The sequence below is a fragment of the Anomalospiza imberbis genome, chromosome 1 (genome assembly GCF_031753505.1).
Source record: "Anomalospiza imberbis isolate Cuckoo-Finch-1a 21T00152 chromosome 1, ASM3175350v1, whole genome shotgun sequence".
Classification (NCBI taxonomy): Eukaryota; Metazoa; Chordata; class Aves; order Passeriformes; family Viduidae; genus Anomalospiza; species Anomalospiza imberbis.
This window is the reverse complement of record NC_089681.1, coordinates 123,563,899-123,580,122: the sequence shown is the minus strand read 5'-3', so window position 1 is coordinate 123,580,122 and position 16,224 is coordinate 123,563,899. Positions and strand designations below refer to the sequence as shown.

General features: G+C 35.3%; 1 protein-coding gene across 2 annotated transcripts in view; it reads right to left on the bottom strand.

The window, feature by feature from the left end:
* Positions 1-3,582: 3,582 nt before the first annotated feature.
* Positions 3,583-16,224, bottom strand: part of AGMO (alkylglycerol monooxygenase) — a 190,225-nt gene continuing 177,583 nt past the window's right edge. For both annotated transcript variants that reach the window (XM_068209875.1, XM_068209866.1), the window contains one exon: positions 3,583-4,293. In XM_068209875.1, the coding sequence (XP_068065976.1) occupies positions 4,213-4,293 (81 nt within the window). In that variant the 3' untranslated portion in view covers positions 3,583-4,212. The remainder of the gene's footprint in view (positions 4,294-16,224) is intronic.

Here is a 16,224-nt window from a genome sequence, read left to right as displayed (position 1 = left end):
ATTCTTACTCAATGTTTCCACATTTTTCTGCTGTTTTCCATAGGTGGGGCAAAAAAGACAAAGAACGGAGCCAAGCTTTCCATTGGCCATGATAGTAATATGGAAGTGCTTCTCCAGCATGGGAGATATCTTAGTTTTGCTTTATGTTTCAAATGTGGCATTTTAACATTTGCTTTCTCTACAGAAAGAGAAAATCCTGGAAGTCCAGAGTACATCTCTTGTTTGCTTTGCCCCATCTGCTGGGGCTAGAAGGCAGCAGGGCATACAGTGTTGAGGTCTGTGTGTGCTGGGAGTTATTGAGGGTCAGGGCCCCTCAGAGAGCCGGCTTGTGGTCTGCTTTGTTTGAATTCCAAACTGAATTGCTGGTCACACACCAGCAGGGAACCAGGAAACCCAGCAGAACTCTGCCTCATAGGCACTGTATATGCCTGTGCCGGAAACAGAGGTTTTATGGAAAAAGGGTAGACCAAGAATAGTTTTTTCCCATTCAGCATTAGCAACCCCGTGCTTAAAAACCATGAGTCAAGCCTCATGTAATCACTGGGCTGTTTTAAAAGGGAAATGTTTTAAAATATTACTAATTAAAATCTTGTTTGCCTTTTAGATTTTGAACTTTCTACAGGTCTTGTTTTCAGCAGGCAAAAATATTTCTTTATTCACACAATTTCAGGAAACAAGAGTTTTAAGACAAACTTCATGTAAGGGTAACATAGTTTACATAACAGGCAATGCTTTGAGTATTCTCTGAGAGTTGCTATTGTTCTTGATGAACTACATTGCTAAGACTTAGTTTTTCTTGTCACAAATTAAAGAGCAAATAAGAAAAATCCAAGCAACTCTTACCTTTAGTGCCATGCAGTTTAGTAGTTTTTTATCACACTGCATAAATTCCTGAAAGCTCACAGACTTTTGGCTGTAAAAAGCTTTAAAATAGCTGATCAATTACCCCCTTTAGGTTATGGTTTGAGTAATGATGTCCTTAATCCTGCAAATCTGAGAGAAAACTGAAGACAATAAAGACAAGAGAAAGTGCCCTGAGTCCTTTGTATCTGGTAAGTATAGGTTACAGCTTTAACTGTCAGCATTTATCCAACAAAGTGCTCTGATTTTATTATACCAGAAAGGATACGATTCTATTCTCAGGAATAAGCAATTGTGCAACTCTGTTAATCAGTGCACCTCAACAAAGCTTGAATTGCAGTAAATATTACATAATTCTTGTTTTCATACAGGGAATGCTCTGCCCCGATCCTGAGGTCAGCAGCAAGTTTTTCGGTGACCTGAATGGTGCAGGGTCATGTCTCAAGTGACACAGGATTCAGCTGCTTACTTCTGGGTTTTCAGTAACTTGATATTGCTGTGTACATAGTCCAGGAAAGGCCATGTGTAGGGATGTGACTTTACAACAGCTGGGAGGAGCAGGGAATCGCTTTTAACAGTCTTGATGAAAAAAAGTTCTGTTTATCCACATTCTTCTCCTAAGGTGTATCACTGGGAAGTTTAAAAACAAACAAGACCAAAAGGAAGTCTTACGCAATAGTGCAAATTACAAACATTATTTATCAAGTTTCATGCTTGGACATGTGAAGCAAGGCTGTTAGTCTAGAATATTTTTCTTTCTAGAGACCTGAAAGAGTGGTTTACCAAAAGAAAGATAGTTACTTACACAATATCTATTAGTTCTACATCAATATTTTGTTCTCACACTACTGTCCTCACATAATTTACCTTATTTCACTTGATCCCATACAATTGTTCAAACCACACAATGTGGTCAAATTATGAAGAAATAAGTTATGGAACATTAAAAAGCTGAGGGGAGAATGCTGGCTTATCAAAATATCATGGTAGCAATGAGCATTGTTTGCAGTTTGCATTAAATTAATTGAATTAACTGCATGATATATATTAACTGCACATAATTAAATTCAGTGATCAACTGGTCTCCAAACTGGTCTCCTGACTCCTGATTCCCACCCCTTGGGATGATTATTTCACTCTTTGCAGTGGATATAAAGACAGCATGAACTAGATCCAGTAGTGGTGTTAGGTGCCTAAAAAATTACATACTTTGTATTTTTAAAAATTTGTGACAAACAAGTTGACAGGGATATAGTTACCTACCACATAGCCACTGAAAGAATGGTGCAAAGGTGCTTCTAAGAGCTTGTCCCTTAAACTCTCTTCTCCAAAAATGGCAAATCCTAGCTTCCAGTCTGTAGCCAAAGGACTGCTTATACATACCCAGGTGATGTTATTGTAAAGCACAGGAGTCCTGGACACCCACGATGAGTCTGTTCAAGCCTCCAGTTGAAGGAGCTGTTCTCAGACCCTTCTGATCAGTATGCAATGGAAGAATGCTGTTCCTCTCCTGCACCTTGCTTTCATGCAACCTATACACAATGCAAGTCCCTGGAAGAAGGAAACTGGAATCTAAAAACCCTTGGAAAAGTGGTAATTTGTCTGGCCTCTGTTTTAAGGACTAGGTTGTCCTCATCAGACACATTTTATACTTGCCCTCGAAATCACATTCCTTTCCTCTTGTAAATACATTACATTAATTAGGACAGCTTTAAAATTAATTTAATTTTACTTAATTCTTCATTGTTGCCCCTCCAAAACTGCCAGTTTTCGAATGCATAAAATGTTAAATTTTTGTCCCATTTCTGTCTCTTTGAAGAATTTATTTCAATAAGGAAACAGACTTTCAATATGATTCTTTGTTATATTAAACTGACCATGTCACCATTACAAATTTGGAAAATATAGGTGCACTAACTCACAGAGCCACATAAGAAGTTGGTAATTTTCTTGTACTTCTGGAATCAGATTTTGTTATTTTTTAAAATTATATATTAAATAACCTATCATTAAGGTTCCTTGCAATCCAAGCATTTTGATGATTCTATCTTACAATTAAGATGGTACTATCAATAGAAAGTGCTACAATTTTATATAAATAACATTACTGTGTTTCTGAAAATTTATTGGTAACATAGCATTCCATGGACAGTGGCATCTGTTACAGCTAGAGACTGAAAATATGGGTTAATTCAAAGTAGGCTGTCTAAATCTCAGCTGTCTGTTAGACTGCCAGTAACATCTTAAAGGAAAATGAAATGGGTAAAAAAACAGAACACAAACTTAAACTAATTTTTAAATACAGGTATTATTACTAGTTTGAAGCATCTAAGACAGACTCCATTTTTTAGCTACTTGACTTTAAGCACTTCTAAAAGGCTTGGAGCCAAAAAAAAAGTTGGATGAGTGTGAGGAAAGAAAAACAACCTAGATCCAGTATTTTTGCCAGTCCTGCTGTTTGGAGACTCCCTTTACCATTTGTATTTAATTTTCCTATCTTAGTACACACCATCTTTCCAACAGCTTCTGAAAGACAAGACATGCATCTCCCCTGACATCACCCAGCAGGAAATTACCAGAAATTAAGGGCCCAGCCTTGCAAATATATTGTCACGTGAGTGTCAGTGGGATACCCACGTGTAGATCCTGGGTTGATCACTGCCTAAAGTTGGCAGCGCAGGTGTATTCCGTAAATAACTCAGCCTAAGCTGCACGTCTGCATTATACAATGCATGCATGAGCCAATTTTATTGAAGATGTTTCAACTCATACTAGGTTGAGTTATTTTATCATGCTGTTTTTAATCATTTTCTTGCCTCAACTACTCATCCTCATGTAGCTGTATGTCAGGAATACTGAATTGGGCATGACATAGAAATTCTAGTGTAATTCAATCATTACAAAACAAATGACATTCACATATGTTTATGTTTAGTCTCAATAAAAAGACAGTCAATCACTTTATACCAGGTTACATCAGATATGATTTTAATTATTCCTCTTGTGAAAAATACTTTTCACATATTATTACTAACAAAATCACTGCAAAAATTAAATTAGTTTTACATAGTTTGGAAGAATTTGTAATCCTATGAATGTAAAAATCTATGCTCTGAATGAATATTTGATTTAAATTGGGAAGAAATTAAATATTTCTTTTAAAAAATCAAATAAAAATTAATATACCCCCTTAGGAATCTTTCAAACCTTCATACAAAAATAACAAATCTCTCGTATCATAAGGGAACTGATTGCAATTCAGCATGATTCATGGTTGATTAATTCCAAGGAACTTAGAAGGTTATTCTGAAGTGCTGTTTCCATATTTAAGGTGATGGTAGATCTGCTCTTTCAGTGGTGTTTATCTTTGAATGAAGTGATCCGCTTCATAATTTGGAATGCCCAGAATGCAGCACAGAGGGAAAACAAGACCTACAACACAGAATTTAGAATGAGAAACATTATATGAGGTTGGTTTGGGATTTTTTGGAGTTATTTTTTTAGCTCTATTGATCTGAAAACATAATGAATGGGTGAAAACAGAGAACTTGAGGAAAAAAATCCAAGAATTCCAGGTATACTGATAAATTCACTTTAGAAAAATATGCTTTCTTTTTTCTACTACTGTTTATTGTGGGCATTCCTGTTGAATTTTGTCAAATTATCAGAAGAATGCTGACACTGTAAATTGCATGATAGGGTACGAATAACCTTAAACAGGATCTATAGCAAAAGAAGTGTTCTAATTGCAATGCAATACATAACACAATACAATACATAAGTACTTATTCCTCAACCAGCTGTTTAGATATAGATTGAAAACAACTTATAAGTGTCCTCTTTATCTTGCCCTTACCTCTTGGCAATTTAGTTTTTTTATGTGGCAAATTGACTGAGAGATCTAATATTTTTTTTTCAAAATTTATTTGGTGAAAACAGCATTAGGATGAGTAGGAAAGATTTCAGATTAAAGTCTAAATTAGTTGATAGTTCTGTCTAGAACACACAATGGACCAAGATAAAATTTGTGTGCACACATGTGCATGTGATATTTTTATCCAAAATTTTCTGAAAGAAACCTTTTTCTTTCACATAGGAAAAATTTCTCTAACTTGGAAAATTGCAAAATTAAGGCAGTTGTTATGGGTTACTGAAGTAAGTGATTTTTTTTCTGTGAGTAAAACAAAACAATTTGTTTATGATGAAAGGTATTTTAATAATGTAATTTTTTGCTTGTTAAAAGAAACAGAAAATTTTTACAATAAATATTTGAGTCAGGTTGTAATAATTATTTCTTCAGGTCAATCTGTAATCTAAAGGTGCTTTCTAGGAGAGCTTTAATTTTAACATTAGCATAATTTAACATTTGACATTTAATAATGCATGGCCCAAAGGTCTACTTCTGTCTTTATCTACACAGTAACTCACTGAAGTACATGGGATCAGAATGTCCAACATAAATAAAAAATTACCATAATACCCAAAAGGTACTAATTTTTCATTCAGTGAAGGCTATGCCTGCTCTGATCCCTCTCAGAATCTTTTTGGGACAGGCACAGGCTTCAGGCTATGTGTAGTTTAGGTGTACACTATGCACAATAAGTAGCTCAAGATGAAAAGAGCACAATGTAGGAGTAAGTAAAATAAATAATAAAATAAATATTCAAATAAAATTAAATTAAAATCCCTCAATTCTCATTCAATTTATCTGAATTGCAATTATATTCATTGAAGACTTTAATTGCACTTGAGCAGGGGTAGGTTGCCTACTATGTTTAAAACCTCTGATGATGCTGTTGGCGCTGTACTTGTGGTCCTATTTGTAGAAAAGACTCATAAAGTGCTCACCAAAAGATTTTTATAAGAGTTTCAGACTTGAGATATGAAAGATTTAACTTCTTTTTATTTTCTTGTATTACCACAAACACCTTGAAAAGCTGTATAGCTCTATTTTTACAGCTATGGAAAGGAAAGTATTTTTAAGCAGTAGTGCAGTCACAGACTGCATGTTTGGTGAGATTTTTCTATGCTGAGATACTCTGCAGAAGAAATCTAACTACAAATAACTATCTGTATTTCTGATCTGGCTGTTATGCAATTGAGATGAGTGTAAATCATGATGTACATAAAACAGTGACTTACATATAACATGCTCTTACTGTGGAAAAATTCTTTGTCATGCTATCTCCAGAAACAGAACTTATCCACTTGTCATAATTAGTACTTCTTTGACACATTAATAAACTTTTTTTCATTCCTCACCTCAGAAAGATCACTCCCTATTCCTGGAAGATGCATTAAATATAGAACTATTTCATTTTCAGAAGAAGCACATTTAAGCACATTTAATGACTGAGGTGCAGGGCATTTGTAGGGGATTAATGACTGTTGGGAGATGATGATGATCACCTGAAGAAGCACAGCCATGGGCCATTAAGCCCCAGGAAATGTCCTCAGCTAAAGATGGTTATTGCTATTATAGCCTGAAAATGAACAAAATATCTTGGGTGAATTTCTCTTTTTTAAATGAAGTGATGCAGTTTCTTCATTCTTAATTAAATTCTTCACTGTGAATTTCCTAAAGCTTGCAATCAGTGCTTGTGGGGGAGTATTTAAAATTGCAGTTATTATATCCAGAATGGAAAATCACATACTGCACACTGTGGATCTGCAAAACTAGTTTGGCTTCAATTCTATAAAATATATCAATTCTATAAAAGTGTTGACTCACTGCCTATCAATGTCAGGACTGCCAGTACTTCATGGAAATAATACATTCAAGAAACAACAACCCTGCAAGGTTCTGGGAAGTGGGGGAGCTAAGAAAAACCCAAACATCAGGATAAAAAATTAAGGGGCCACATCCTTTCTTGCCTGACAGCAGTTCTGACTGTCTGTACTGCTGAAATGCTGACCTGCCCTGAACAGAGCCAGCTGTATGGGGCTACCAAGCAGAAACTTGCTGTGTAGGTTGGAGTTCAGTTTCTTTTGATTGCTGCTACATATTTTGGAGTTACAAGGCTTGACCCACTTGAATGAATCGTGCAATCAGGTGATGTCAGGAATGGAAAGCTGAGATGATACGTGCCAGAACTCTGAGCAGACAATAGTGTGGGCAGCAGGAAGCAGCAAAAGAGCATTCCACCAGGCAAGCTGAACTATAGTTGACCAATATTTTTCTAATGCCCTTGGGAAAACATATTTCCTGAATCCTATGTGCAGATATTTTGTATTTTCTACTCAGCACTCTCACATGCGAATGGGTTAGGTTTGTTTTTGTTTTTTTTTTTTTTTTTTGGCTTTGGGTTATTTCACTTTCTAAATTATTTTCACAGAAACACTCATTATTTCTTATATTGTCCAAACCCACTAATATTTGTCCTTTGATAAAAATATTCACATACTGGTTTCATAATTCATCTGGTTTTGAAATAAAAAGAGAGAATTTAGTATTATACTTTTTTCTTTTTTACACTGACCAAAGCTCCCCCACCAACAATATGACATAAGAACAATAGTTTCACTTCTGTCTTAAAATGAACAATTACTGTGGACAGTATTCATATATGGAAGAAGTCTAAAAGCAGGATTTCTCACAACCCTATTTTTAGCCAAGTTAAATGCAAACTTTTTGCCACTTTAATATAAACACTTGTTACATTTACCTGTTCAAGTAACTACAGATTAATTATAGACTGTCCTTTAGACTGCTGGAAGAGCACAAATATTTACATTACCTCCTTTCATATAGTCAATTTCCATACAGCCCATATTCTCTCCCTGAATAGCAGAAATGCAAATAACATTATTCACAAGAACAAAGATGGCTTAACTAATAGACTGGCTGCAGGACTGACTCTGCTCTTCACAGGAAATTCCCACTGGAGCAATCAAAGTTTATTAGGCTGTAAAGTACTTTAAAATCATTAACTAAATTTAGGCACCCACTTCTGCATGATTAGCTTTGTTGCTGAACACTAATGTTGTTTTCTGCCATTTTCTCTTTTGTAATGTCTTTGTATATCTGAGATGCCTAGACATGATGTCTTTCTTTTCTCCTGCAGATTTCATCTGGATAGAATTAGAAGGCTTTAGACATTGGTCTAAAAATGTAGACAAGTATCCAAAGATAGTTCTACTTTAAGGAGGGGGAAGAGTCTTGAACTACACCACCTCAGATCCTTTCCAACCTAAATGATTCAGTGATTCTCTGACATTTCTCAGATTCTGCCCAGACATATTTGCTCCAAATTTTGCTGCAGAGACAATCTGCAACCGTTATTCACAACTTCTGGGGTACAACATCATATGAATGGCCACGCTTATTATACTGAACTCTCTGAACATCTCTGTGCTGGACAACATATTCTTAGCTCTGGAGAGGGCTCAGGAAGATCAGCACACCCATATATTTCATTAGGTTTGCTGTTCACATCATAAAGAGGACCTGATACTGGTAAATATGATAAACAATTAGTCCTCTCTATGTGATGCTGAGCATTGTCAGTGTGATGCTAGAGTAGCTTAACTTATACTAAACATGATTAAGGCTCTTTTAATGTTCTTAGTATACAAACTTGGACATGGCTTCTTCACAGATAGAAGACATAACTTCATACCATCAATAGTAATGATAATGTAATTTTTAGACTTTGTCTGATACTCTGTCTGGACTGTGTCTGGGTAATGTTACTGTCCTTTCAAACTAAAGATGGAGATCATAAAATTATACAAAGGCTGAACAATTGCTAATATTAATAACAAAATGATTGAACAAACTACTCTAGATTTCACAAGTACCTAAATGATGCATTTTTCACCAATACCATATTTTTTCCCCATTTGTCTACAGATGACTGTTACAGGTGCTGAAATACACTGAAGAGATAGAAAATTTATGTCTCATAAGTGGGGGAAGAGGTTTACTATTTCTGGAAGTCAGGACTTGGATAACAAATGCATGTATCTTCATTTTCAGTACAATGTTTGGAGACGAGCAGTCTGAGGCTAGCAGAGAAATACCATAACATTAGCAACAAATCCAGAGATCACTAATCTTGTACAGTGCACAGACCAAGACTGCACTTCAAAAAAAGTTGCAATAATAATAGATGGAAAGAGAAGCTAGGAAACAGGAAGGTTCCTCCTCTGTGTGATGACTCCCTTATACTTCAAAATATATGCAGAAGGAAGTGGGAAGCCAATTTTCCTTTTTTTTTTTTTTTTTTTTTTGGTGAAGGAACTGTGGCTACAAGGGAACGGGGACAGCTACAATAATAGTGGCTTCACAGCTTTTGTTCAAGATTTTTGTAAAAGCAGCAGATGTTTGGAAATTCTCCATAAGGGTTGATGACACACCTTCAGACCACTGGTGCAGCAGGTCTCACAGATCCAGCATGCCCCTGACCTAGAACAAGGTGCATATCTGATGTCCCTACTCACTGCAGGGAAGGTGGAACCAGACTATCTCTAGAGGTCCCTTCCAAGCCTAACTATTCTATAACTCCATGATTAAAACTCTGTTGGCACACACAGGATTTAGCCAAGTATCTTCAACACCCTCAAGCATATTGATAGTTCAGTCAGAGTGGTTTCTTCTTTTATGATATCTTATTGGTTTTATACTTCATTATTAACAAATAATGAGAAAACAATAGGGAAGAGATCTATGCACCGCCTTTTTATTCTGTTAAACGTTTTAAACATTCCTTCTTTTATTAAAATATGGTCTGAGACTCTAAAGCTAGATAATGCATGAAAACACAGGCTGTAGAAGCCCAAATACCTTAAAAGGCTTATATTACCTACCCAGAAAAGACAAAGAAATATCTGGAGAAAGAATATCTATTTCTCAGTTGCTTTCACAGCTGGACACATCCCCAGTATGAAATCAAATGCACTGCAGAGATGCCTGAGCTAGCAAGCACATAAGCTGCTAAATCTCAGCACAGCACCAGCTTGACTCTGTCTTTCCTGGCATTGCACACAAGCTAGTAAGTCACATTCCTCAGTTAAATACGTGGGGATTTTTACACAGGCCATGCTATTGCAGTTATATTTAGACCTAAAATGGCTTATGTGCAAGAAGCATGTTATCTGGCATCATGTCTTTCACTCAGGAGAAGCCAGTCCACTGCCTCTCAAATCACTTGTGTAGATAAACATATCCTGTTGAACTGTTACCTACTATTTACTTTCTCTCTTGAGTCAGAGAATAATTCACCACCTAAGCACCAGGATTAGGAAGATTTTACCTCATTCCCCAAAAGACAAAAATAGTTACTGAAGTGGGAAGGTTTCCTGTCAGTCATATGAATAGGAATTCCAAAATATGTTAATAATTATTAAATCTCCACCTTGTGATGAGCTAATGCAACCTGGAGACAGTATCAACATCATACTCATTAACATGAATATAAACCTGTATCGCTTCAGTATAAAATTTGTCTTATAGTATTTTATTGAAACATCTGAGAATACTTTCCACAATGTTACCTAATTGCATCTATAAATTTCTTGATCATCCTAAAATGTTTATCTATTTCAAGTTTATCTATTTCAAGTTGACCTCAATGTAAAACCATTTTAAAGAGAAAAATCCTTTTTTATAATTTAAAAACATTTTAAAATAACTTCTGAATCAAGTCTGTTTCATAGTTTTGCAATTAATTTTCAAAAAAAGTAATTTAGTGTTTAGAATATATCTGTCATCACCTGAGCTTAAAAATTTCATAAAACCTATGAACAAACTTTACAATTTACAATTCGCAATTCTAGAGCACAGCAGTATTTTAGAGTTTCTTTCATATTGCTTTAGTTTTATTTCTGACAAAGCAGCTCTGAGAAACAATTTCAAAGATCAACAGTTTCAGAAGACTTTAGTTCTGAATGTCACCTTTAGTATTTTAAATGTTATCAATTTTTTCAGTCTCAATTTAGTCTCAAATTTGAGAAACAAGAGCCATGGAAATGTTCTCAATTATTTTATGAGATCAACAATTAAATTATCAATAAATCAACAATTAAAAATAAGGCTTTCAGAGAAGTTAACAAAACTGATGGTAAAACACAACCAATCAGTAAACATACCTGTTTAATCTGTTGCAGGATAACAGGCCAAATGAGATTGAGAGAGTTACTGAGTCATTCATTGCAGAAATGAAATATGTGAGATAGTCGTGTCTTAGCTTGGCTAAAGTTGTTGAATTTATTATCTTCAACATTTAAACAGGAGTTGTATGCATTGAGATGAAACATCTCATTTACTTTCACACCTGTCAGCAGCTGTAGCATAATTGCATACACCCCACTGCATCACTTCTAGCTCAAACAGAACTTGTAGGGTTAAACAGACATTGGCAAAGAAGCATTTCACTTCACAAGACATTATTTAATTTATATGTAAAGAACAATTTAATCTTCCTTATTAAAAAAAAAATAAAGCTCTTTTTACTTTAACTGATAGATTACTGCACAGATCTTATATTTTATCAAATTTTAATATGTTCTCTTAGGCTTAAATAATTGAATGCTTTTTAATTAAGTATTCTAAGTGAGAAAGGCTGTACATATATATAAGAGTAACTTATATATAGGTAGGTTTCTTCTATGGTCATGGCTGTAAGCAATGTTTAGGTAACAAACTGCTTAATCCTGCTTTGAAGAAAGTTTTACTTAAAAGATGGGAAAAATCATTTAAAGAAACAATGCAGAAGGGAGCTCTCCTTTATGCTTTCATCCTAGTTTGAAAATACAGGAAAATTACAGCTACAGGGAAAAAAGGTAGTTTGAACATGGAAAAAAATTGCTAAACATAACATTTCAGAATTTGGAAAAGATAGCACCTAGCTTTGTAATATTTTCCAAAGAGGCATCTACATACATATTCCAATCTCTTCAATCCTTTAATTTTTATTTCAGTTTAATGCAATACTATACTGAAGCAATGCAGTGCCCAATCTCTCTATCATTAGCAGGCATAAAATATTCTTTGTTTGTATATGGAAGCCTTCATTTTAGAGTGCAGCTCTAGTGCATAACCACCCTGGCAGGTGGTGAAGAGAACCAAGAGCGCTCTGTCAGCTTAAGGAGCTCTGACAAAGGTGCTGCAAAGTGATCTCCACTCACTGGTATACTAAATATTCTCTTGAGAGAAGGCTGACTAGCTATGAGCTCCAAAATGGAAATTTTTCCATTGTATGTGGGGAAAAATATTAAAAAAGTAATCCCAGTCTTTAAGTATAACCCACAGACATTAGGTCACTGATGGGAAAAACTTTGCTGCAGATGTGAAAAGACGTGATGGGGAAAAGCTGGCTACTGTGACTAATCGCAATCGTGAAAGAAAGGATTAAGAATGTGCAGAGAGGGATAAAACAATTGAGTGACAAGCAGAAGGGATTTCCAGTACAGTGAACAAACATCAGAAAAGTATTCAAGACAGACAGGGGAAGATCAAGGCTAAAAGTCACTCTAGATGAAGATTGCTCTTAAAGCCAACATGTCATAAGGAGAAATTAATCCTTTAATTTAAAAATGGAGAACACAGAAGGCTATCCTCAGCATTAAAAAAATCAAACCAAATCAGGCAATTTCTGAATGAAGGAAATGGGTCAATAGTCATTGATACCATAAAGGAAAAAGCTTGCCATGGAAGACAAATGCCCACGCTAAAGGTGGAACACAGCGATCCTGCTGGCCAGCCCTCTTTTGAGGCCAAAGTCAATAAACTGGGACTGTTTTTAAGTTTTTAATTTCAAAGAGAAGAAAAATATGCTGAGGTTGATCCAGTCCTCTCTCCATTCCTTTACATGGAAAAGTAGATGTCCTGGCTGTTGGTGTCTCTCTTCCCTGCTCTCAAGTCTCTTCCTGTGGTGTCATCTGTTGCTTCTATTCTTGCCTGGGGAAACTCCCGTTTATTCCAAAAACTCAATATCTTTCAATTATATAAAATAAGTTGTTATTGACATTAACCACAGATGCATTCAAATGAGCTAAATCATTCATATTCTCACTTATTATGCCAAGCCAATATAGTTGTATTGTTTAATTAGGTTAGAGAAAAAAAGCCTCATGGAAGTAATCTATGTGACATTTTAACAGGAAAACAAGGTGACTGTGGTCCAAATGAAACTTCTGTATGGAAGGTGCAGAACTGAGTTGGAGAAGAAACACCCAGAAAGGAAGAATTAAAGATTGCATCACAGAATAGAAGAGAAACCAGAATTCTGATGAAAAAGCAGACACTTATATTGTAACATTTCTAAAATATAAAAACATAAAACAAAAATTTAAATATCTCTCTTTTCCTGGAAAATTTGAGATTCACAATAGTTTTTTTAAAAATCTGGAGATGCTGAAGAAAACATGTAATTGAGTAGAGAAGGGAGGTACTAGAGAGAAACCAAATACACAAATATCCTATGAGGAATAATCATTAAGGAGGAGTATATAAGAAAAAAAGTGGAGTTAGAGTAGTTCACAAACAAAATATGTCTCAAACTAAAATGCTGATACAAAAAGATGTCAGTATCAATATGAAAGATATTAACCGAAGCATTTATATACAACTATTGTATAAAATATATTATATATGTTACTATGTTATATTATGTTTTATATATTAATTACATAAAAGAAGCATTTAATGTATTGATTCAGCCAACTGAAAGGTGATGAAGTCTTTAGGGATACACAGATAAGCTGGATATAGTCATGAAGTAAACTACAAGAATTATAGAAAGGTTTCGAAAAATGGACCTGTAGGAAAGCTTAAAGCAATTCTGTTGTGTATTCTTGAGAAAACAAACAAAAATACTCAGGAGGGGAGTAAGATCAATCTTTTGACATGTAAAAGACTAATACAAAAAGAAATGATGATAAGCTAGTGCTTAGGGTAATGGAAACAAAACCCAAGCCTTTTCTAACTAAAATTTTCATTAGACAATGGGTCATTAGATAATGGGTAGTTTAAGGATGGTATAGCATTGGAATCAGCTATGTATGGAAGTTGGTCTGTAAATGCTTAGACAGGCATGTGTCTATGTGTAGCTGTACTTGATCTTTCTCCAGTGCAGGATCTCTGCCAGTTTGGTATTTTTGTTTATTCAAAATGAACACAAAAGCACTCTCCACCTCTAAATAACTTTTTCTCAGATCTACTTTGCCAACAGTGGTTAATAAAGTTATGTCTGCTTAGCACAGGGACCAAATATGACTTAGCAATTATTTTTTTGCAATAACAAACCTTGTGCAAGACTTCACCAATTTCAGTCTCAGATGTGGCTGTCACCTTAGTAAAAGTATGAAAAGCAGAATCTGATGTTTCTTTCCCGATCTTTTCTGGCATTGAATGTGGCTGAACCTGCTTCCCATCAGAGAAGTCACAGGACTATTACATTCAGAGATCAGCTTGCATTGCCTCTTCAGACAATAGCTGCAAAGGCTGATGGCAAAAGCATGAGCTAATTCGCTCCTCTTTTACATTCAGCATACTCCACACTAAAGCCACAGAACTGCATAGTCAAAATAATTTGCCATTAAGACTGAACGAGTAATCAAGTAGTTATGGTAAAAGCCTGGAATGCTGGGCTATTCAATCTGCATACTTTGCCATAGATTACACAGCACAGAGCAAAACAATTAGTCTTTGTAGTTTCTTAGCTGCAAAAAAAAAAAAAAAAAGGGTGACTGTTTCCCCAAAAAAGAGTTACTTTCCAATCTCTGTTTTACTAAAATCCAAGATAGTTTCATTTATTACAGCAATTTCTGAGAAGACAAACACATTTCAAAAAGACATGGATTTGGCCTTCTGTGTTTTTATTCTGACCACCCTCATATCAATAATTATGACTCCTTCTTTGTATTTTTTAATCTCAACAACAATGTACTTGGATAAATACAACAGACATCTTTACAAATCAGATAACTGCATGCATTTCTTATGTCACTCCAGCTATTGAGCAATCTTAGTTCCATAAATTATGGCACTGACCACATGAAGAGCTAAAAATGGTGTGAGAATTTGTTTCAGTCTCATGGTTATATTGGTTTTAAAAGTCACAAATCACAGTAATATGAACAATGGCAGAACGTTGGAAAAAAATACCAATCCCGGCTTCAGTTTTATAGCAACGTATCTTTTTCTAGTTCTAAGTGGGTTTTTGTTTTGGGGTTTCTCCTCCCTACACTGAACCCTACATTAAAAGAGTATGTTGCGCCCTGAATATGCTCATCTTGGAAAGGTTATTTGGTATTGTTCTATTTGTATGTCAAAGGGAGGACTGAAGTCTCAACAATTGTTAACCTCTCCCATGGTGAGCTAATAAAAGGTCAGAGACCCACATGTGGCTTGCAGCCTGGGGAATTTCTCTCAGTGTTCTGCCAGGGATGGGACTGCCTGAATGATTTCTCTCATAAGTTTTAAGCCATAAACTGCATCCTACTTGGCTTGCTGTGCCAAAACTGGACCCAAGGGTATCCAGAGTCTTTGCTGATGGGAAAAAATGAGTGCTTCCTATGGAAGCCACAGATGTTTTCCTGAGAGAGAAAGACAGAGAGAGCACAGATGCTCAAATATTTCTCTACTTTTCCACTTCTGACTACCTGTGCTGGCAGTGGTTCCAAGAAAGGGGAAAGACAGAGGCAGGCATCCAGCTGCATTCAATAAACCTTGGCAGCACAGGTATGGAATGCCTAAACACTAAATGTGTCAAAACCATTTTTTTTTTCTGGATTCAAAACGATGAAAATGTGAAATCATGTACTAGTGCTCCTCGTCTTCCTATTTTGAGCAGAAACTTAGGGATCAGGATAATTACCCTAGATATGAAAGCAGAGAATTTTTAACTCATAGAAGGGGATGTCTGTATGAATATAAATATATACATACATAGACATTCGAAAGGATATATAAAATACGTATATCCTATGCATTTTCTAGAAAGATTTGTTTCTTCTATCAGACAGTAGGCTGATTGTCACAAAATGGATTTGATTTTGCATTGTGGGGCCATAGTTATCCCCAGTGTAACTCTGAAGTCAAAGAAAATACTTATGCAAAGTTATAATATAAATTGATTTGACCCAGAATTGTATTTACACCAGCTACCTCACAAATTTCATTTAAGTTAAATTACATTAGGATGAGGCTTATAATACTGTTTAGTAACTGTTTAGTAATTATTCATACCTGCCATTTTTTTGCCTATACATACTGATGTCCGAAGATCCTTTTATGGATACACTTGATCAAAAGTCTATGTTTCTGCTCTGGACAGGTTACATAGCTGGTTTGAAACCTTTATACTGCCACTGTTCAGGACTTTCCTCCAGTTCTACCTTTTGAAATATTACATAAGCATT